This window comes from Doryrhamphus excisus, linkage group LG7, assembly GCF_037039965.1.
Source record: "Doryrhamphus excisus strain RoL-2023G ecotype Guam linkage group LG7, RoL_Dexc_Guam_v1.1, whole genome shotgun sequence".
NCBI lineage: Eukaryota > Metazoa > Chordata > Actinopteri > Syngnathiformes > Syngnathidae > Doryrhamphus > Doryrhamphus excisus.
In genome coordinates, this window is record NC_136363.1 from 7,258,565 (window position 1) to 7,279,070 (window position 20,506).

General features: G+C 42.3%; 3 protein-coding genes across 4 annotated transcripts; 2 read left to right on the forward strand and 1 right to left on the reverse strand.

Annotated features, from left to right (window-relative positions):
* Positions 1-206: 206 nt before the first annotated feature.
* On the forward strand, positions 207-1,633 carry dlx6a (distal-less homeobox 6a). The gene is made up of 3 exons (XM_058047838.2): positions 207-774; positions 998-1,191; positions 1,265-1,633. The coding sequence occupies exons 1-3, from the start codon at positions 459-461 to the stop codon at positions 1,502-1,504; spliced, it is 750 nt and encodes a 249-aa protein (XP_057903821.2). The 5' UTR covers positions 207-458; the 3' UTR covers positions 1,505-1,633.
* Positions 1,634-4,306: 2,673 nt separating this feature from the next.
* Positions 4,307-6,789, reverse strand: dlx5a (distal-less homeobox 5a). 2 transcript variants are annotated; one of them, XM_058047832.2, is made up of 4 exons: positions 6,705-6,789; positions 5,221-5,479; positions 4,819-5,003; positions 4,307-4,660 (listed from the first exon to the last, which is right to left on the reverse strand). In XM_058047832.2, exons 1-4 carry the CDS (start codon positions 6,747-6,749, stop codon positions 4,343-4,345), a joined length of 807 nt encoding a protein of 268 aa, XP_057903815.2. In that variant the 5' UTR covers positions 6,750-6,789; the 3' UTR covers positions 4,307-4,342. The 2 variants fall into 2 exon arrangements, with proteins under 2 accessions (XP_057903815.2, XP_057903814.2); XM_058047831.2 differs by lacking the exon at positions 6,705-6,789 and having other exon boundaries at positions 5,221-5,927.
* Positions 6,790-7,305: 516 nt separating this feature from the next.
* Positions 7,306-19,032, forward strand: ago2 (argonaute RISC catalytic component 2). Its single transcript, XM_058047766.2, has 20 exons — positions 7,306-7,546; positions 8,383-8,430; positions 9,521-9,701; positions 9,789-9,909; positions 9,994-10,175; positions 10,323-10,459; positions 10,536-10,670; positions 11,254-11,341; positions 11,433-11,580; positions 11,658-11,777; positions 11,942-12,064; positions 12,165-12,298; positions 12,373-12,557; positions 12,641-12,800; positions 12,888-12,978; positions 13,057-13,251; positions 13,335-13,469; positions 13,549-13,650; positions 13,998-14,197; positions 14,271-19,032. Exons 1-20 carry the CDS (start codon positions 7,528-7,530, stop codon positions 14,377-14,379), a joined length of 2,613 nt encoding a protein of 870 aa, XP_057903749.1. The 5' UTR covers positions 7,306-7,527; the 3' UTR covers positions 14,380-19,032.
* The last annotated feature ends 1,474 nt before the right edge of the window (positions 19,033-20,506 follow it).

Here is a 20,506-nt window from a genome sequence, read left to right on the forward strand (position 1 = left end):
AAAAGCGATAGGGCAATTCCAAGTGAGCTCAGCTTGTCTGTGGGAATTAGGCGTCTTTCCCACCCTATATTATTCCCCCTCGTCGTTGTAGCAGGAGCTGGTAAGGTGGGTTAACTCCAGCTCAAGTCTCCCCTTGCAAAAGCGCACAGCCCTGCATGATGACGTCGACTTGAATAACCAATAGGGAGGCGCTGCCCTTTGGAGACAAACCATTTTACTTGTAGTGTCTGCACCAAGTCTGCAAGCAAGGGCGCAATTTTAACAGTAAAAAATCTCCCACCTCTTCTAGCCGACTTTAGGGTGAGAATACCAAAGAGGGGGGATTAAAGACGCGTAATTCGGGATAACACCAACGAGGCTGAGGGAGAACATCCGCGACAGGAGGAGAGAGAGGAAGCCGATTTTTTTTTCAGTCTTGAGAGAGAGGAGGGTGAGTGCTCTCAAGGCAGGAAAATTCGATGATGACCATGACTACGATGGCTGACGGTCTGGAGGCTCAGGACTCGTCCAAGTCTGCTTTCATGGAGTTTGGGCAGCAGTCCCACTCGCAGCAGAGCTCGCCGTCGATGGCCGGCGCCCACTACCCTCTGCACTGTCTCCACTCGGGATCACACCACCACCAGCACGACAACACCACCACCACCACCGCCTACCCGGCCAGCAACACCTACAACAGATCCTTAGCCTACCCTTACGTGAGCCATCCGCACCACAGCCCCTACCTGCCTTCGTACCACAACAACACGGGGGGACAGACAAGGTTAGACGGCGCAGGTAAGAAAAACACCCCCCTCTTTTTTTTTTTTTTTTTTAGCATCCTCACCAGTCGTGCGTAAAAGCCACCCTTTATACTCCCCTCTGGGTGTGATCATGTGCAACAAAAGAACATTGTAATTAGCGTTTAATTGACGTGTCATTACCGGGAATAACCCCAAAATATGACAGCTTTAAGGGTTCATTGTGTCTGAATAATAACAATAGCTTCTTTTTGTTGCAGAGCAGCAGAAAACGACAGTGATTGAAAACGGGGAGATTCGTTTTAACGGGAAAGGCAAGAAGATCCGTAAACCCAGGACCATTTATTCCAGTTTGCAGCTCCAAGCCCTGAACCATCGTTTCCAGCAAACCCAGTACCTCGCCTTACCGGAACGGGCCGAGCTGGCGGCTTCTTTAGGACTGACACAAACCCAGGTAAGGAGAGGAGAAACGGAAACTAAATGAAGAATTAATCCCGGTAATGACTTGTTGATTGTATGGTGTGCAGGTAAAGATCTGGTTCCAGAACAAGAGGTCAAAGTTCAAGAAGCTGCTCAAGCAAGGCAGCAATCCGCACGAGAGCGACCCCATGCCGGGTTCAATGTCCCTGTCCCCGCGGTCACCGTCCATCCCTCCAATATGGGACATCTCGGCATCATCCAAAGGAGTAAACATGGCGGCCAACAGCTACATGCCGGGTTATTCCCACTGGTATTCCTCCCCGCATCAGGACTCAATGCAGAGATAGACTGGGACTGCGATTTATTTGGGAGTGGACGCTGGAAGGGAGAAAAGCATCTCTCGGATCAATTCTGCACTCATAAAAAGGAAGAAGAAGCACCATTTTCCCAAAAAAAAAAAAAAAAGAAAAAAGAAACCATCACCAAATATTGTCAGTGACATTTGAGCCACGTTTGGGCAAAAGACTTTTGACATGTGGATCGTTGTTTGGTTTGTTTGTAAATAATCAGTCCACTTCACTTTACTGTACATACTCTTTTTATGTTCTGTCAGCTCAAAAGTGTGTGCTTTTAAGAAGAAAAAAATAATAAAATAAAAACAATCAAGGCTCATATTGGGCCAACATCGCATGCAGTAAAATGCCATCTTTATGGGTGCCTTTGGATTGCCATCTGAAGCACCCCCACCTCCCACCACCCACCCCTTCTGAATAGAATAGAGCGAGGAAATGAACTTACCCTGCACCGCTGCTCCCCTCCATGCAGGTCCGGCTCATCTTGTCATTTTCACCCTCAATTATTGCAAGTATTGACTAAATGTTTTCTCCCGTCTGTGCGTCCTAATGCAAGCCGTTAAATGCCAAACTCCGCGGGATCGATGCGGAACAAAGCAGCCAGCTGCAGCGGCGTTCAATATGAAGGAGATATTTGGGACAATTTGTGGGTTTTTATCCAAGTGAGGCTTTTTTTTTCTCCCCCCACTCTTTCTCATAAATGCAGGCATAATTAGGGTAATTTTTTGATGTAGCCCGCTGATTACAGCGTTTTTACCGTCAAAGATAATTACCTGTAATTTTCTACCACTTTAATACTAAAAAGGCATCTTTATTTTGGTTTGGAGGTAGCACAGATGGAACAAAGGGGGGAAATTATTCCGTTATTCATATACAAATTGCCGAAAAGAGAGAGCGCGCTGGGGATATTATCTGAAATTGCTGAAAAGCTTGGTGCAGCTGTCAAAGTCGTGGATGCCCCCACTGGCGTACATTCAGGCTACCTGCAGACCCCCCAATAGTCCCTCCCCCCCCGCCACACACACACACTGCGGGGGGCCTGTCTGCTCCTGGCCCATGCAAGCATGCAAGCATGCAAATGCGAGTAAACATAAACAAATATAATAAATAAGACCTTTCAGGAGATAGATATTCATAATATATTCATGTGAAAGTGCATTGCAATGACGTAAGAGGTGTGGCACTATTATTAAAAGTAGCTCTACACCTCTGCAAAGTATTTTTTGGGGAGGGTGGGATATAAATACACACAATTTTAATATTCCAAAGTAATTTTTGTATTGTCATGCAAGTATACCTAATGAAGTGGCCCACTAGTGCATATCAAATATATATCACTTTTCACAGACACAAAAAATACAAATATCCCATCAAATAAATGGAAATGTCACACCCCATAATAAGACATGCAGGAGATAATATTCCAAGTGCACCATCTTACCTCCCTGTCGGTAAAAACGAAATCTCTCACTCCCGGTGCTTCAATAAGCAAATCCAGGTGGGAAAAGTGTTTGCACACCAGCGGTAAGCTCTTATATATCGCCCGCAAAATTAGCTGTTATTACTGTCACTGTTTAGTGATGGCGAGCTCGGTTAGAGAGAGGAGAGGAGGTTTTTTTTTTTTTTTTTTTTTAAAAAGGCCCTCTGCAATCAAGAACCATGCGCATCTTTGCAAATTATAGGTAATTGTCAATGTCCAGATTATGATAATGGAGGCCCCCTAAATCCTGCACGGGGAATAATTACCGTGGATTGTAATACAGTTGTATTAGCTGTGCAGTAAAACTAACTGTTATTATTTTTGACTCGATTTTACAAAAAAACGCAGGCGTGGTGGGGTGAGAGTGGGGTAAGGTGGGGGGTGTTGAGTGGAAAATATTCGGTTGGGAATAAACGATCACTCTCCATATAATGGCAGCACTAGTGTGCATATATAGAAGCGGGAAGCTGGTGACGGTGTAGTCTACTGCGGTGCACGTGAGGAACAAGATCCGGACATGGCAGGTGGATCTCGGAGGAGACAGAATCCACCCAAATGCGTGCAAGGGCCTTTGTGCGCATGCTCGGGGGAAATTCAATTAGGTGCCTTTTCCAAGCCTTAAATATGTCTTCTAAGTGGCGGGGTTTGTTTAGTGGTTTTGATGGTGGCGCTGGTGGTATATGACTATGGCTGCTAATAACATGGTGATTTTTGCCTTCCTTTTTTTTTTTTATTTTACCCGGAAGTTGGGCTGCGGCCGGGAGTGCAGGAGCTCTGGAGCCGGTCTACCCCCCCACAGGAATGCGGATTGTCTCAGATCTCAGTGCCGCCCCCTCTCTTGCGAATTCAAAGCGACTAATTGTACAGGGTGGCACACACACACACACACATACACACAGTCTCGTCTATACAATACTTTTACAAAAATGGTCATGATAATTCACTGGGAAAAAATATATATTTCTTCTCAATTGTGTTATCGCAAATCTTATTCATAAAAATTGAAATAAGCGGAAGCACGTGCCAAGCGACAGATCATCTGAATAATTAATCTTATTTACCGAACAGCTGTGATTTAAGCATTAAAAAAAAAAAAGTATCACCCGAGGCTTTGTGTTATTTATATCTGTGGGATCGGCTGGGGTAAATAACACGAGAATGAGAGGTTCCAGTGTCCATTTAAACGTTTAATAGTCTTCCAAAATGCAATAAATTACATGCACACATTTACACATTTTACACGTTTCTTCTATGACTGTCAAATACATTGCATATTCCCCTGAAATGTCAACACGAGTCCCATAGAAGGTTTAAAAAAAAAAAAAAAGTGAAATGAACAACATTTTTTTTCTTCAATATAACGTCCCCGCTCCGAGAGCCAATGAGTGTTGTATCGAGTTTGGGGTCTGCAAGTGGGAAGCCACCGAGCTTCCGGCTGAGGTGGTGTACCAAGACCCCGAGCTTTCCAAAAAATTTGAGGCCGACGTGTTGATGTTTTGGGGCTGCAGGCTGTGAGGCCTGGAGGGCCCGTGTGTGTCCCAAACGGCCGGGGACTGTGGGGAGTTGCACGCCATGGGGTCGCTGGAGCTCGGGCTGTGTTCCGGCGGAAGCTCGCCGTTTTTCATGATCTTCTTCATTTTAGATCTCCTGTTCTGGAACCAGATTTTCACCTGCAAAGCGGCGGGAAATTGAGGAACGTTAGTATGGCTCGTGAGGGGTTGGGAATAAATATGAATGCAGTGCGTAAATGTGCACTGAAACGCATTTAATTAAAATTGTAATCATTAAAATGGCAATTTAATCAAATGCATAGCATATAACATCTCACCTGTGTTTGCGTGAGCCCCAGTGAGGCAGCCAGTTCGGCTCTCTCCGGCAGGGCCAGGTACTGGGTGTTTTGGAAGCGCCTCTGCAGTGCGGCCAGCTGGAAACTGGAGTAGATAGTCCGGGGTTTTCGCACTTTTTTCGGCTTCCCGTTGACCATTCTTACCTCAGGCTCCGCAATCTCCTTTTCTGGAATAAAATAAAAATGATAAATGAGCATACCACACTACCGTTTGCTCGTATTAAACGTTAGAAAAATGAATTAAATTTAAATATTACATGCATCCTGCAGGAAAAAATAATCTAAATAATTCGATTTAATAATAAAAGCTTCGTTCTTAAAATGACTCAATTTCCGTGATTCATGAAATAACCAAACACTATATAATAAGTGGAGTGGTCTTACCTTGTGGACTCGGTTGAGGTCTGCTGTAGGAGCCAGGATACTGGTGGTAAGCTGGGGTAGTGTACGAGCTGTAATCTGTGTAAGATTTGGTCGCAAAACTTCCAGCGGATCCATTTACGCTCGGATACTGGTACTGGTACGCATTCAGGGGCTTTCCGTAAGAGGTGGAAGTGGGCGAGCAGTAGCCGTGAGAGACTCCAGCGGCGGGGCTGTAGTAACCAGAATCCGTGGCGGTGGACTCGGGTAAAGTAGGAGATTCCTGAGAGGGATGGTGCATGGTAGAAAGCTGGAAGGAATTCTGGAAATCTGCTGGTTTAACACTCGGGATTCTCCGGTCAAATACTCCAGTCATACTTCACAAGGGAAGGTTTTGTTTTGTTTTTTTATATATAAAAAATCGTCAATCAGTTAAAAAAACGACGCAGACTGGCTCCAAAGTGGAAACTACACTGGCATTGTGGAAGTAGTCTCAGGTCGTCGGGCTCTGGTGAAGACTGCAGCCAGACGCGCAGGAAAGACTTGGTTAAATCCTAAGCGCGCTCTTACGCACTGCAGGGAGGATCTGGTTCCATTGGCCAGGGCGCAGCTACACAGAGCTACACCCAATTCACACTGCCAGCTTCCTTACGGGGGGGAACCACCCGGCTGTGTGGCTGTACTGCTGTGTGGAATCAATTAAAGTGTTGGCAATGTCGCCTATATAAATGCTTTGCGGTATTTATACACTAAAACGAATACAATTACAAATGCGTATTTAGTAGCTAATTTAATTTTAAAAGCATATTTCACCATCGTATGTTAACAGAAAAAATAGCTATGAAATATGAGCAAGTTCATAAGTACCACATATACGTTTTTGTATATCGATTTTGATGCATTTCATGCTTCTTATCCTGGCAAAGTACAATAAAGAAAACACGACTAGCATCCAGTGGTGCACAGCGACGCTTAGCGTTGTAGTTGTGTAACTGCACGGGACACCATTTTAAGATTTTGAAAGCCGGAAGTACGTCAACTTAGAATCGAGTACCCGGATGCGGTTAAGTACAAACAGATATTTAAAATTAAATCTGAAATATCGAACGTTTAAAGGTAGAACAGGCACTTTCGTTGTCAAACTCAAAGTTGTATTACGATAAGTACAGTAACAGGCAGCAACATTAGGTAACCATAGTGACCTAGTTTAATATGAGTCAAAGTTGTCCCAAAAACACATCTTTGTCACCAACCAACAATGAACCCAAATACAATTACAACCACAACAGCATTATTGGGATTGAACCTCTATAGTACAGTAGTCCCGATTGTTATGCAACAGCTTGTGGTTTGGGCAACAATTACACCAAACGTCGGTAACTGTTGCGATAACAAACATAATCGTCATTCTATTCGGCAACAATATACCAAACGTAATACATTTTTCTGCCCAAATGTTCATATCAAGCTATTTGACTTTTGGCGCGTTTTCATGCACGGGCACTTACCTGGTTCCATGACCCGGAAGTCCTTCCATAGAGAAAGCGCGCCATGGTTGTTGACGTATTTATACATTAAAATAATTATTTAAAATTTTGTACAGCCATTTTAACCGTGTTCCGTCTCGGTACACATTTGTGGTATTAAAACATTATATTTCAGAATGACGACGTTTTTTGCTTTTTATTTCACGTTAATTGCGACTCGTGTCAATTACGTCATTTGTTGACTGGTAAAAAGTTGCTCTCTTTGAAGTTTAAGATTTAAAAAATATTTTAGTCAGTCACACTCAAGCGGTAGACATAAAAAGTAAAGAACTATTTCAAAGATCGCATGTAAGAATTAATAGAATAACTGTCTAATTCTGGGTTACCGGAAACAAACCAATTTATGTGAATAGAACAGGAAATACTCAAATTCCTCTGTAAAATCCCATTGACATTATATTTAAGGTGTTAGGGGAGTTTCGCTAAGAGATGAAAAAATACAATATATTTTTATTATAAATATTTGAGTTCATTTTGGGAAAAGATCAACATGTTAAGCTGAAGCGGATGTAACCGAAGCCGGAAGTAAGCGGAAGGTAACCGTCTCGCTTCACCGAGCTATAAGCTAGCTTTTCACTCCGCTACCGTTTTGTGAGTTGGGGGGATGGGGACGTGCTGAGAATGAGCGACTCCAAGTATTTACCAAATATAAGTATTTCTCAACTCGGATTCCCGTCTTTTGTACAGATAACTACTTTTGGACCACGTATGATTTTCGATTTGAATTTGCAAACATAAAGTGGAGTATTTTTACGGCCACGACACTGGTTTAAAAGTCGACAAAATGTATTCCACTGCTGGAGGTAAGTGGCACCAAGCTAACACAAGCCTCGGCTAAGTGATGTAGCTAGCAAAATGTACACAGTAGTTACAATATAATAATTTACCAAACCTCGTGTGGAAATATTCGTTTGAAGGCGGTTTCGTCGAGGCATTTCACACAAACCACTCCGTCTGTCCTTTCGCTTTGTATTACGTGGGGCATTAATTGGAGAGCAAGCTTAGCTAACTTAGCGTGCAACAACAAGCTGCTATTAGCAAAGTTAGCTTCGAGCGTACCTTGCTCACCGAAACTTGTGTGTGTATAGATAGCTTCCAAATGCTAATTGTGGGTTCGTTACTGTAATATTATGGCTCATTTCAGCATTTATATGGGTAATAACTCTTAATAGTTAAACATGATTTGAATGAATAATTAGCGCCTTGTGATGCCATCTAATCGTATCACCTATCTTAGCTTGGGTGAAGTTGTAAATAAGCTTATGTTACATTTACTCTTAAGCCTTGTGATATGCGTGAATAAACAATAAACAGAAGCTTGTGTGCTGTAGTTGGTTCACATTAGACGCTTAGCAAATTTAGTTTTTTGACGCTTTTCAACTAGTTTTGAAATATTCTATCAGTCGAGATGGCATCGAGCACACCCGGTATATTTTACTTATAAGGTTTAGAATGGGTGGCTCCTCATTCTCAAGATTAGCAGCTTGTTTCAACACTTCTGGCTGCACGGTGATAACAATTTTGCAACAGTAGTTGTGCACTTAAACGTATGTGCACAAGCTGTTGGGTGAAAACGACACCTGGTCATAAAGCCAAAAGGAAACAAAACTGTATTAACCTGTATTTTTCTCCCATTTAGCTACTGAGATGTTTGAGGGAACCCGTTCCTCGGGGTCAGCAAGCTCTGGTAAGCTGAATATACTGCATACTTCTAAGCCCTTATCACTGTATTTGTAAAGAATGAACCAGTATGGGTATCCCATCTAATAATGTCATATTTCCAAAACCTGTCAATATGCTTCAAAAGTAGCATATTGACAGGCATGAGAATGGAATCTGTCAGAGATGATGCGTTCAGGTTTTGCTGGTCCGGTTTGGTGTGCGAGCTAATTGGAGAATTCTGTCCAAAGCAAACCGGTTGGGCCGCCAATTTGTTGTGGCTAACAATAGCTAAACGGTAGCACATGCTAGCAAGTTGCAGTTCTACAAAAGGCGCTAAATAGGAAATAAATATTAGCATTAGAATAAGATGTTCCCATTTGCACCATTTGGCAACTTTGCTCTACCCAGTTTTTCTTGGTGAGTCAGTTTTGCAAAGCGAGTTTGTTTCCAAGGCAACCTGCTTTAAAAAATATTTTTGGTGCGATATATTTTGAACGACTCTTTTTCTTCAGTGAAATGATTGACATGGACAAGAATGAACACTGATTGGGTGTAAGAACACACAAGACATGTCTCAAGCATTTTGACGCTAAGATAACTGTTTAATCATTTAAATGACACGCACCATTATTCGCTTTAATCACCAAAACATTGCAGATGCTTATCACCAATTTATTTGTGCATGTGTCCTACATTTCTGTCTGCTAAACGCGGTTGTTTTGAGTCGCCCACTCAAAGTGCTGTTGAAGATACTCGTTTGCAAAACGTAATGGGTCGTTGGTGAACGATGCGGCTCTTCTTGGCAACTCTTTCAAGTGAACGAGGCGGCTTGTTTTTCTTCTCAGCTTTTCTGTTTAAGCTGCACGGAATTGGTCAAAATGTGTGTTGCTTTATGTGTCGACACCGTTTCAAATTATCAATCCACATGCTATTCTTTTTATCAGTAAAGCATACACACTCTGTTCCAGCCCATCAATTATATCAAGTGATGCCTTATTATTATTCAATGTTTTTCATCTGTTTTGTCGGTTAGCTTCTTGCTATTTACAAGCACTCCTTCCTCATGCTGTATAACTTCTGAAGTTATTTTAACTGTGTGTGCTTTTCTGTTGTAGACCCACCATCTTCCCCCGTGCCAGAATATGTGTTCAAGCCCCCCTTGAGGCCAGACTTTGGTACAGTGGGCAGGACAATCAAGCTGCAGGCCAATTTCTTTGAGATGGAAATCCCCAAACTGGAAGTTTACCATTATGACATTGACATCAAGCCAGAGAAATGTCCCAGGAGGGTCAACCGGTGTGTATGAGTTTGTACTGGCGTGTTTTCAATGATGCTGTCAAAATGAAAGGATGATTATTATTTGTTTGGTTTTCCCCTTCCCAGTGAAATTGTAGAGCACATGGTCCAGCACTTTAAAACACAGATCTTTGGAGATCGAAAGCCGGTGTATGATGGCAGAAAGAACCTGTACACTGCCATGCCTTTGCCCATTGGCAGAGACAGAGTAGGTCATTTTGTAGGATGCCAGTAATGTGCCAAAACACAAGATCTTTTGTCAAACATAACCTTTTCTTTATTTCTTCCTCAGGTTGAGCTCGAAGTGACCATTCCTGGCGAGGGCAAGGACCGCAGCTTCAAAGTATCCATCAAGTGGGTGTCATGTGTTAGCCTGCAAGCTCTGCATGAGGCCCTGTCAGGGCGGCTACCCGTTGTCCCCTTTGAGACCATCCAAGCGCTGGATGTGGTCATGAGACATTTGCCCTCTATGAGGTAGGTCGGAAAATACTGAAGTTTTGAGTGCTATTGTATTGAATAAAATTGAGGCTTACAGACACATTGAAAGTGGTCAAATTTAAATTTGAGCCAAATGCATCCCTCACGTGTTTTGACTTATCCTCGGTTGATTTCCTTTTTCAGGTATACTCCAGTGGGCCGCTCTTTCTTCACTCCCTCAGAGGGATGTTCGAACCCCCTGGGAGGCGGCAGAGAGGTGTGGTTTGGCTTCCACCAGTCCGTCAGGCCTTCTCTTTGGAAAATGATGCTCAACATTGATGGTAAATTCCACATGGACACTTGAAGTCAGCTTTCTGATTCTAGAGCGTTGGTTCCATTCAAATGTTTCTTTTGCAGTTTCTGCTACCGCTTTCTACAAAGCCCAGCCTGTCATTGAGTTCATGTGCGAGGTCTTGGATTTCAAAAGCATTGAAGAACAACAGAAGCCCTTAACAGACTCTCAAAGAGTTAAATTTACCAAAGAAATCAAAGGTACTCTGTGCATTACTTTTTTTTTTTATTAACATACCTTTTCCTTTATACCATAGCCATACGAAAGGTAGAATGAGCCAGAATGCCATTGGAATGAAGATTGTTGGTTTATTCTTACATATTCTAAGGGCATACTATACTATTGTTGTGTACTAGACATAAACACTATGTGACAATGTGTAAGTAAGTCGTGCGGGAGCCTATGCACACCATTTTCGGGTCACAAATTGCACGCCAAGTGCCTAATTTATGCGTAAACAGAATGCAAACAGCCTACAGACTAGTCCTCATGCTTTTCAGGGAAACATTGTTTAGGCAAAATGCGTGCAAGTGTAAATACCATACCACAGGCCGCCAGGCATGCACAGTACAGAGGTGCTGAAATCCAGTACAAGCCCCTGAAGTGCCAGCTCCTTTTCCTTAAAAGTATTCAAATGGCATTCAGATCCTCTCTCGAATGCGGTGCAAATTTTGAAACATTTTAAATTCTGGCTGGTTCTGCTTGATTTGTGGTTAGTGTGATGGAGCTTCCTTTATGCTCTGTCAAATTAAACATAACGTTGGGTCTGATTCTTCCATGTAGGCCTGAAGGTGGAGATCACACACTGTGGACAAATGAAGAGGAAATACCGAGTTTGCAATGTGACCAGAAGACCAGCCAGCCATCAAACGTAAATTTAAGCCCAATGTTTTTTTTCTTTAAATCCCCCTCTGCTTGGTCATGCTAAGTTTTCCTCACCTCATGTCCCATGCTGCTCTTAGGTTCCCCTTACAGCAGGAGAACGGCCAAACTATCGAATGCACAGTGGCGCAGTACTTCAAAGATAAGTACAAGCTCATGCTGCGATACCCTCACCTCCCATGTCTACAGGTGGGACAGGAGCAGAAGCATACCTACCTGCCTTTAGAGGTAAGCCACTTTGTTGTTCCAATAGCTTCTCAGGCACACACAGTTTTGTTCAGTACCTGTTGGTGTATTTCTTCTAGGTGTGTAACATAGTGGCTGGACAACGCTGCATCAAAAAGCTGACAGACAATCAGACCTCCACTATGATCCGTGCCACTGCCAGATCTGCCCCGGACCGTCAGGATGAGATTAGTAAATTGGTGAGTAGCGGAGTATCAATATGGGGATTACAAATCATGTGGAGTATAGAAATAATGGTATTTGAGAACATGAGTAGACAGAGGTACAGTTGCACAATTAAAGACCATGTTAACTAGAGCTTTGTGTGCAGGGCAACCTTTTAAAATACGTGTTTCGTTTTTAGATGAGAAGCGCCAACTTCAACACTGATCCTTATGTCCGTGAATTCGGAGTGATGGTGAGAGATGAGATGACGGAAGTGAACGGCCGTGTTCTCCAAGCACCATCCATTCTGTACGGAGGCAGGGTATGTTCGTCTCCGTCAAAGTTTACAATAATGTTGATCACAGTCTCTGTTCTGGAATGAGTGCTGAGAAGCGTTGCATTCGTTGTCTTTTATTTTCCAGAACAAGGCAATAGCCACGCCAATCCAGGGAGTGTGGGACATGAGGAACAAGCAGTTCCACACCGGCATTGAGATCAAAGTGTGGGCCATTGCTTGCTTTGCGCCACAGAGACAGTGCACTGAACTTTTGCTCAAGTGAGTGACATTCATAGCTAATTGCAATTAGTGTGTAGGCACAGACACGGGAATTAACTCGTTGTGCGTTTCAGAGCATTCACAGATCAGCTCAGGAAGATCTCCCGGGACGCAGGCATGCCCATACAAGGCCAGCCTTGCTTCTGTAAGTATGCCCAGGGTGCAGACAGCGTGGAGCCCATGTTCAGACACCTCAAGTACACATACCAGGGCCTCCAGCTGGTTGTCGTCATCCTACCAGGAAAGACGCCCGTCTACGGTGAGGGAATCATGCATATCTTTTTCTCAGTGAATTCATTCAGGATTCTATGCTCACCTTCTATGCACTGATTGGTGATGCAGCTGAGGTGAAGCGTGTTGGAGATACAGTCCTTGGCATGGCCACACAGTGCGTGCAGGTGAAGAATGTCCAAAAGACGACGCCACAGACACTCTCCAACCTCTGTCTGAAGATCAACGTCAAGCTGGGCGGCGTCAACAACATCCTGCTCCCTCAGGGCCGGTCAGTGCGGAAATATTTCTCCACCAACTCATCCCACTGATGTCTCTGTATCTAATCGTATGTGTCTACTGCAATCTTTTTTTTTAGGCCTTTGGTGTTTCAACAGCCTGTCATCTTTCTTGGTGCTGATGTAACTCATCCTCCTGCAGGAGATGGAAAGAAGCCGTCTATTGCGGCTGTAAGATACACATATTAATGATTAATGAGAACAGCGTTGGATGAATTGTTGCTCAACGGGCCTTACTTTACTCTGCAGGTTGTTGGTAGTATGGACGCCCATCCTAGCCGATACTGTGCCACAGTTCGGGTACAGCAACACCGCCAGGAGATCATCCAGGACCTGGCCACCATGGTGCGAGAGCTGCTCATTCAGTTCTACAAGTCCACACGCTTCAAGCCCACGCGAATCATCTACTACCGTGATGGCATCTCTGAGGGCCAGTTCAATCAGGTGACACACAGCATCAAGCAAAATGCCATTTTGTTGGACAAATACCCAGTTAGTTTCTCACTGATTTTGGTTGATACCCACAGGTTCTTCAACATGAGCTACTGGCAATTCGAGAGGCCTGCATCAAGCTAGAGAAGGACTACCAACCTGGTATTACATTCATAGTGGTCCAGAAGAGACACCATACCAGACTGTTCTGTACGGACAGGAATGAGAGGGTCTGTATTTTTGATTCACCTCCAACGATATAGTCTCTTATAAGTTCATTGTAAAATTTGTTGTTGCATTTTTATCCAGGTTGGAAAGAGTGGAAACATCCCTGCAGGCACCACCGTGGACACCAAAATCACTCACCCATCCGAATTCGATTTCTACCTTTGCAGTCACGCTGGCATACAGGTACAGCTGGAATAAACTCTGGATTGAATTTATGTGGAACATCAGTAACGTGTCCCACAAAAATAAATACTAAGTTACGGGTGTGTCGGGTGACCAGGACACCAGGTAGCGACATACTAATTTTACTCAAGATTCTTTACAATGTTCATACATTTAAAGTATGCCTCAGCTACAGTATGTAGATACAACATTTGTTATATTACAAAATACAACCCCAATTAGACCCCAATTACCTAATTGCAGAATTTAAAAACAGAAAAATATATATCTAAACCATATTTGATTTTACTGGAGTCGACTTCCTGTTGTGAAGACAGAAGCTGCATTCTCAATTTCCCACTCGGCAGGGTACCAGCCGGCCGTCCCACTACCACGTGCTCTGGGACGACAATCACTTCTCCGCCGACGAGCTGCAGGTCCTCACCTACCAGCTGTGCCACACGTACGTACGCTGCACCCGCTCGGTTTCCATCCCGGCGCCCGCCTACTATGCCCATTTGGTGGCTTTCCGTGCACGCTATCACTTGGTGGACAAAGAACACGACAGGTAAGAATCGGCAGCCGTGCGACGGCACATTCGCAAAGTGAACCCGCCTTGCATGTGGATTTCTTCCTTTCAGCGCCGAGGGCAGTCACACATCCGGCCAGAGCAATGGGCGCGACCACCAGGCCTTGGCCAAAGCCGTTCAGATCCACCAGGACACCCTGCGCACAATGTACTTCGCCTAAGACTGCACGGCACCAGGTTGGCTCGGGCGAGACCCCACTGACAACACACACTACCCCTCGCTGTGTGTTGCTTTTACAGCGTGATCTCTCCACCTAACACAACTGGCAGGTACCCTCAGCCCATCCAAGCCAAACTGGCAGTCACAACTTGCAAAAGAAGTCCTCTTTCTTGGGGTTGGAGCTATGTCCTTGCTATATATTTGTATATCTTGTGGGGAATTATGTTGCAAAGTATGAAAGGAGTATTGTTATTCAATGTAGTGCTTTATGAATTAGGAGAAGCACCTCACCTCCCTATTTTTTTAATCATGTCAAAAGCGTTTCATTAGTTTGACACGTTGTTGTTGTTATTATTATTATATTATTATTGAACAGCCAATCACAGCAAAGCGCACTGACAAGAATGGGTACTTCAATCAGGACTTAAGTACTTAAGACTTTCGCATAGGGGCACTATGTGATGAAAGTGCCATTGAGTGATCACCTTCCTCTTACGTTTGTTTAATTCTTTTTCAGTATTTGTCCCCAGTGACCATTTTATGCCAAATCTGGGACAACTTATGGAATCCTGATAACCAACACTTAGAATTTCAGAGGGCTTTTAATGATGTCATAGAACAGATGTTTTAAGTTTTGACTCTGATTCAACTTCATTCCCGTGTTGAAATAACGTATTGGGACTGGTTCCCAGCAAACATACCTTTTTTTTAAATACTCTGAGCCTTGTTAAGATGCACGATTTACAAATCAAAGAGGGGAACATACAACTGTCCCCATGTCTTTCTAGAGATTGTTTTTAATTGGAGTCATTTTTTTCTAATGAATTTGCATGTAGCCAACTACTGTTTTCAAAAATGTTTTTTTTCCCTTCATAAACAACCCTCTCTATTTTTGATGCATAGTGGATTCAGCAGTGTCTTTTGAGTCGGGTGTTGGTGTGTTGTTTCCATAGCGACACATTTGGTACAGTGGCCTAAAAGCTGCAATACTTTAAAGAGATCAAAATTCCTTTACAAAAGAAACATTCTCTCCAAAAGCACGAGTATGTTTTTTTTATGCAAATGACTTTCTCAAAGTCTTTTTATGATGAGGTATATTTTGAATAAATCTTCAGTGGAGACTGCCGAAAGTAATGTTTTTAAAAAACAAATGCCCCAAATGTTATCTAAATGAACACTATTTGTGTATAGAGTCCAATGCAAAACATTCTCTTGCCTTTCAAAGACTGTTAACAGTCTCAAGTCAGTCTTGGACTTTTTCTATCGTCCACTTTTAACAAGTCTAAGCTAGCAAATGTTCCTAGTAGTAGTGGATGGGGGTGGATGTAGTCTATATGTTCTAACTATGCATTGTTTTTAACCAAGAGATTTTAGCAGGGGGATGTTTCACTCACCCCAAGCTGGTGTGTTTATAACTGTAGATAGGGCGCTTTTTAGTTGGTTGTTAATCAAGTTGCATTTAGTCGCTTTTTGTGTGGTCCCTTTGTAACTGTGTACATTTTCTAGCCGGACAATTGGGGGCCTGCTCTCAGCCAAATCGGATTATAAAACCTTAACATGATAAGCATATTCAAAAAAAAAAAAAAAGACAGGAAAGCACAAAAAGGACCCTGAACGAGACGTTTTCACTGTAAAGCACCTCACTAGCTTTTTTTTGGTCAATATCAATAAAAAGAGACTTATTCTCCCCCTCTTACCTGTAAAACAACTAGAAATCCGACTGACTGTGTTTGTGGGGCATTCTGAACACCATGTACTTGATATTTACTGTTATGATGTCAATATTGTTATTATTGGTGCTGGTCTCAAAGCATGTACATTTGGATGCACTTTTGATAGCATAGCATTGGTATGAGCTCCAATAGGCGTGTCTGTGTGTGTGTGTGTGTGTATGTCAATACGTTTTGAAATGGGAGTTTTGGCCATATTGTGACACTGGTGTAATTGTACGGAAATGGCCTTGTGTTCTACCTCTTGTTACCTGTTAAAAGTGGAATGGTAACATCACACTGCTGGCCATTTCTGCATAATTGCCCTTGCTATCGATCTAAATGGCATTTGTTTTTGGAGTCTTGCAATGACAGATGATTGGTATGCGTGGTGGTGAACACGCGTAGTGTTTTCATGTAAACTAATAACGCGGCGAGGCGAGGGAATGTGTGTTTTATTTTCTCCATGGGGGCTTCAGAGCGTTGAGCTGCACGACCAAATTCTTGAAGCATGTGTGGTTGATATTCGCACACCATTTTCCCTTAGTTCTTTTCTATCAATTAACTCTATGCACCAAAAGTCTCTTGACACCTTGATTTGTTTCCGCCGATCCGAGTCGTTACAACAAGCGATCATTCCGTACTTAAACTAAAACCTAGAGTGCTACATACACAAAGATGATTGTGAGGTATGTAGTGTTGGTTCTGGCCTTTTGACGCGACTGTTCTTGTCTCTTAAGGACTGCAAGCCCTTCCCAGTCCAGTTACAAGTAGCCGTTTTGGAAAGACCCTACCTGGGGAAGTATAGCGTTGGACGAAAGTGTCATTCTTTGTTTCAAATCTTTTGTTGCATCTTGGTGTTTGACTTGACCTACTACTATACCAGCACCTTAGAATGCCAGAACGTAATTGCTTGTACCTTGAACTATATAACTCCAACTTTTGACAATGTTCGTTTTGCACTAAAACAACAATGGACTTTGTAGCTTTTTTTTTTTTGCAGCATTTAGGTGATGAATGATACCTTTTTTGTACTTATAAAGAAAGCAGTAGATGCCGTGGGTCGCCACCGCCAAACTGGCCTTGATAGCCTTAGCCCATGCTAATAGTAACAGTGCTGACAGTTACCATCTGCATCCAGCATTCTTTTTTCCCCCCCCAGAAATATCTTGATGCCTTTTTTTGAAATGTTATAGCTTGAGAGATGGAGGCGTTTACCCAAACTGTCACTCGGTCCTCATTCAGGACTGCAATAAAGCTAGGTTTCCACCAAGCGGTGCAGCTCAGTTCCGTTTCAGCACTGAATGGTTTTAATTGGCCTGTGCTTCTACCTCTAATTAAACAATAAATACATGTTTAGTATACCTGTAAACGACATACAACTAGGTATTGTAACACGGAAGAATGAATTTACTGTCAAGTATAGTCTTCATGCTATGAAGTGCACTACTTGGCTCCAGCCAGCAGAGGCGCCGTTGAGGCCATCCACGGTGGAAAACTGAGCTGCATCCAATATACGTACATATCAATACATACCAAGGAGGAATTTAACCTCTAACCCGCTACTAATGCTAGCCGCATGGAGGAATGTGGCACCAAACGTACCTATTTTTTTTACCTGCATTTCACATATACTTAATTTAAATAAAATGCACACATTCACCTTACCTAGTCTTGCTGCTTTTGGTGTATCTTGGTGCGGCCAAGACGTACTAAATGCCTGACATAAGCTAACTGAAATGTCATTTCATGATGCAGGTCTTTCACATGCACAGGAACATTGTGTTAAGCATTCCAGCATACAAGCAGGCACATTTCAGTATGCCCATTAAGTCAAAAACCATGACCCCTTTCCCTTCATTGCTCCTGATAACAATGAATGTACTTAGTCCCTGTGTGCTTTGTAATGTTATGTCTATCTTTTTACATTTCTGGCCTCTTTTTTTGTTTTATTTGGGGGAAGTATTTGCATGATATAATTCATTTGCAACCCCCCCCCCCCCCAATGTCCCAAATGGGTTTTTAGCTTCTGGGAGAGAATTGTCTGACTTTTGCGTGTTTAAGGGGGTTTAACATACAGTACAAGCAGTGTGCGTATTTATAGTGGTAGCCCGGTTTTCGTTATTGCTTAAACCAAAGTTATAAAAAAAATGATGTTAATCTAATGATTCTGTTCCATGCACCCAAAAGTATGAGCAAAAATGCATTTTATCGAGAATAATTATACACAAACAGATTAGAATGTCTAGCCCTTCTCACTTCCGCCTTCCTTACCTCACCCCCCTACACCAAATGTCACGCACGTACAACAATAAAGTTTACATTTACGACTTTATTTGAACATTCGTAACAGGCATTTTATTTTTCTTGGAAATTGACCCTTTTTTTCTTGAAATTTATGACTTTATTCTCTTAAATTTGTGATTTTCTTTTCAATGTGGCCCTAAAACTGAGTCGTAAAAAAAAAAAAAATGACAAAAACACATTATGAGAATAAAGTCCTACATTTACGAGAAAAAATAGGCATAGCCTAAGAAAAAATTACCAAATTTACTAAAGCAATATTACCCCCTTTTTTCATAGCTGTCTCAGGCAATGCCTATTAAGATTTTTTTTTCTTATGAATATATAACTTCATTTTCATGAATTTTCAACTTTTCTTGAGATCTCAAGATTTGTTTTCTAATGTGGCCCTAATACTCAGTCATATTTTCCTAAGCCAAATCGGATTTGTCGTTGAGTACAAATTCAAGATTTTCCCACTTTTTGTGTCCACATCTGTGTGTGTGTGTGTGTGCGTGTGTGTGTGTCACGAGAGGTGTAGATTTCATAAGCAGCCCAATCAGAAGTCTCCGGTCTGTGGCATCCATCGTTTCAACTACCGAGTTTGTATTTTAAAGCGTTTTAAAACTCGTTTGGGTTTTTCTTACCAGCTTGGAGTGCGATGAAAGAATAGAATTAAAACCTACCTCAGAGCATAGTAGGGTGCTAGCTAACTTATTAGCCCTAATAAACGAAATCCCAAATCATAGTGACCAAACATATACAAGCCCATATCATGTGCGAGCACTGTTAGATCCATAAGCAAAGCATCGTGGATGGTAATGGACCACATTTCTACTAATTCAAAAGGTTCCCTTCAGTTCACTTTGGGATGGTTAGGATCCGTGAATCGGAATCTGATAACATCGTCTGCATAAATTAGCGGTAGGAAAAAAAAAACAGATAGTGAATGACTTGTCGGGCAGTAGCATTCGCTCTCAACACAACAGCTTGGGAGTAACGAGTCTTGGGTGTCAAACCTGTTCCACCTCTGATACTACCTCCAAATCACAGACGTCAACCAAACCCGTTTAAGTCAGACAGTGGCTGCTTGCAAAGTGTCATACCGTACTGTACACGAGTGAACTCAAACGGTGCAGTTTGGTGGAAAGGAGAATGAATCCACTTCAGTTTTGGTTTGGTCCCATGTGTGTTTCCGGGATGGATCAATGGTTGGACAGCAATAAAGTCGAGAGGGTCCTCCTGGTTGGATTGGGATGTGTTGATCTGCGGTAAAGATGGCTCATATGACGGGATTAGAGATTTCCCCCTTTCCCGGAGCTTTTCTTCCTTTGACTCACCTACTCACTCCAGTGACATGAGATGCAGCCGTGATACAGAAACCTTCTCAAAAGAGGAGTTTGTTCAACTGTTGAGCAGCTAAGATTAATCAAAAAGCTTTTTTCTCTTCAAATTTTCTATCACTGGTCTACAATTTTTTTTTTTACTCAATCTGCTTCCGAGATAAAAGTGGCTAAATCGAATTTATTTTAATAACATGAACTGTGCTGGTTAGCTCATGTATTCAAGATATTTAACAATATTGTTTTACATCAAAATCGCATCAGTTACCACCATAGATTAAGGCATTTTTTTTGCTTAAAAATTTTATTTAAAAATTGAAAATATTTAAGTTGCACTTTTATCTCACAAGAAATAAAGAAGAAATATCTTAAATGATTGAATATCTTCTGAAAAACAAGCTAAAAGTAAGAGATCTTTTCTCCATAGAATGCAAAAAGTGCATCTTCAGTGGCAAGGTTTGCCACCAGCTGCTTATAATGATCTGCCTTGTCCTTTCGAAGAAACATCAATTAAATTTCATGACATGCATGCATTTTGTCCACTTCCACAAGAGAGATTCCTACGAATAAAAACAAATAATTTCATGTCTTACAAACAATTTTTGCACAAATTAGCATAAATGTCCTATTTTGAACCTGATAACATATCTTGGAAACTGTAGCCAATCTGCACTTCTGACTTACTCTTTCCGTTATGTCACTACTTTTGTTCCGGAAGCAGCATATTTTTTTTCCAAAATTGCTAGTCGTCTTCTCTATTCATGTCAGTTTGGTGTTAAAATGTGGTTTCACT

What these genes read in the sequence shown, in the direction of transcription:
- dlx6a (XM_058047838.2), top strand. Translation starts at nt 459, where the DNA reads ATGATGACCATGACTACGATGGCTGACGGTCTGGAGGCTCAGGACTCG. An exon ending in GACAAGGTTAGACGGCGCAG is followed by an intron (nt 775 to 997) that starts GTAAGAAAAACA and finishes TTTTTGTTGCAG; the next exon opens with AGCAGCAGAAAACGACAGTG. An exon ending in TAGGACTGACACAAACCCAG is followed by an intron (nt 1,192 to 1,264) that starts GTAAGGAGAGGA and finishes TATGGTGTGCAG; the next exon opens with GTAAAGATCTGGTTCCAGAA.
- dlx5a (XM_058047831.2), bottom strand. Translation starts at nt 5,572, where the DNA reads ATGACTGGAGTATTTGACCGGAGAATCCCGAGTGTTAAACCAGCAGAT. An exon ending in ACCTCAACCGAGTCCACAAG is followed by an intron (nt 5,004 to 5,220) that starts GTAAGACCACTC and finishes ATTTTATTCCAG; the next exon opens with AAAAGGAGATTGCGGAGCCT. An exon ending in TGGGGCTCACGCAAACACAG is followed by an intron (nt 4,661 to 4,818) that starts GTGAGATGTTAT and finishes GCCGCTTTGCAG; the next exon opens with GTGAAAATCTGGTTCCAGAA.
- ago2 (XM_058047766.2), top strand. An exon ending in TGCCCATTGGCAGAGACAGA is followed by an intron (nt 9,910 to 9,993) that starts GTAGGTCATTTT and finishes TTTCTTCCTCAG; the next exon opens with GTTGAGCTCGAAGTGACCAT. An exon ending in GCAGTCACGCTGGCATACAG is followed by an intron (nt 13,651 to 13,997) that starts GTACAGCTGGAA and finishes CCCACTCGGCAG; the next exon opens with GGTACCAGCCGGCCGTCCCA.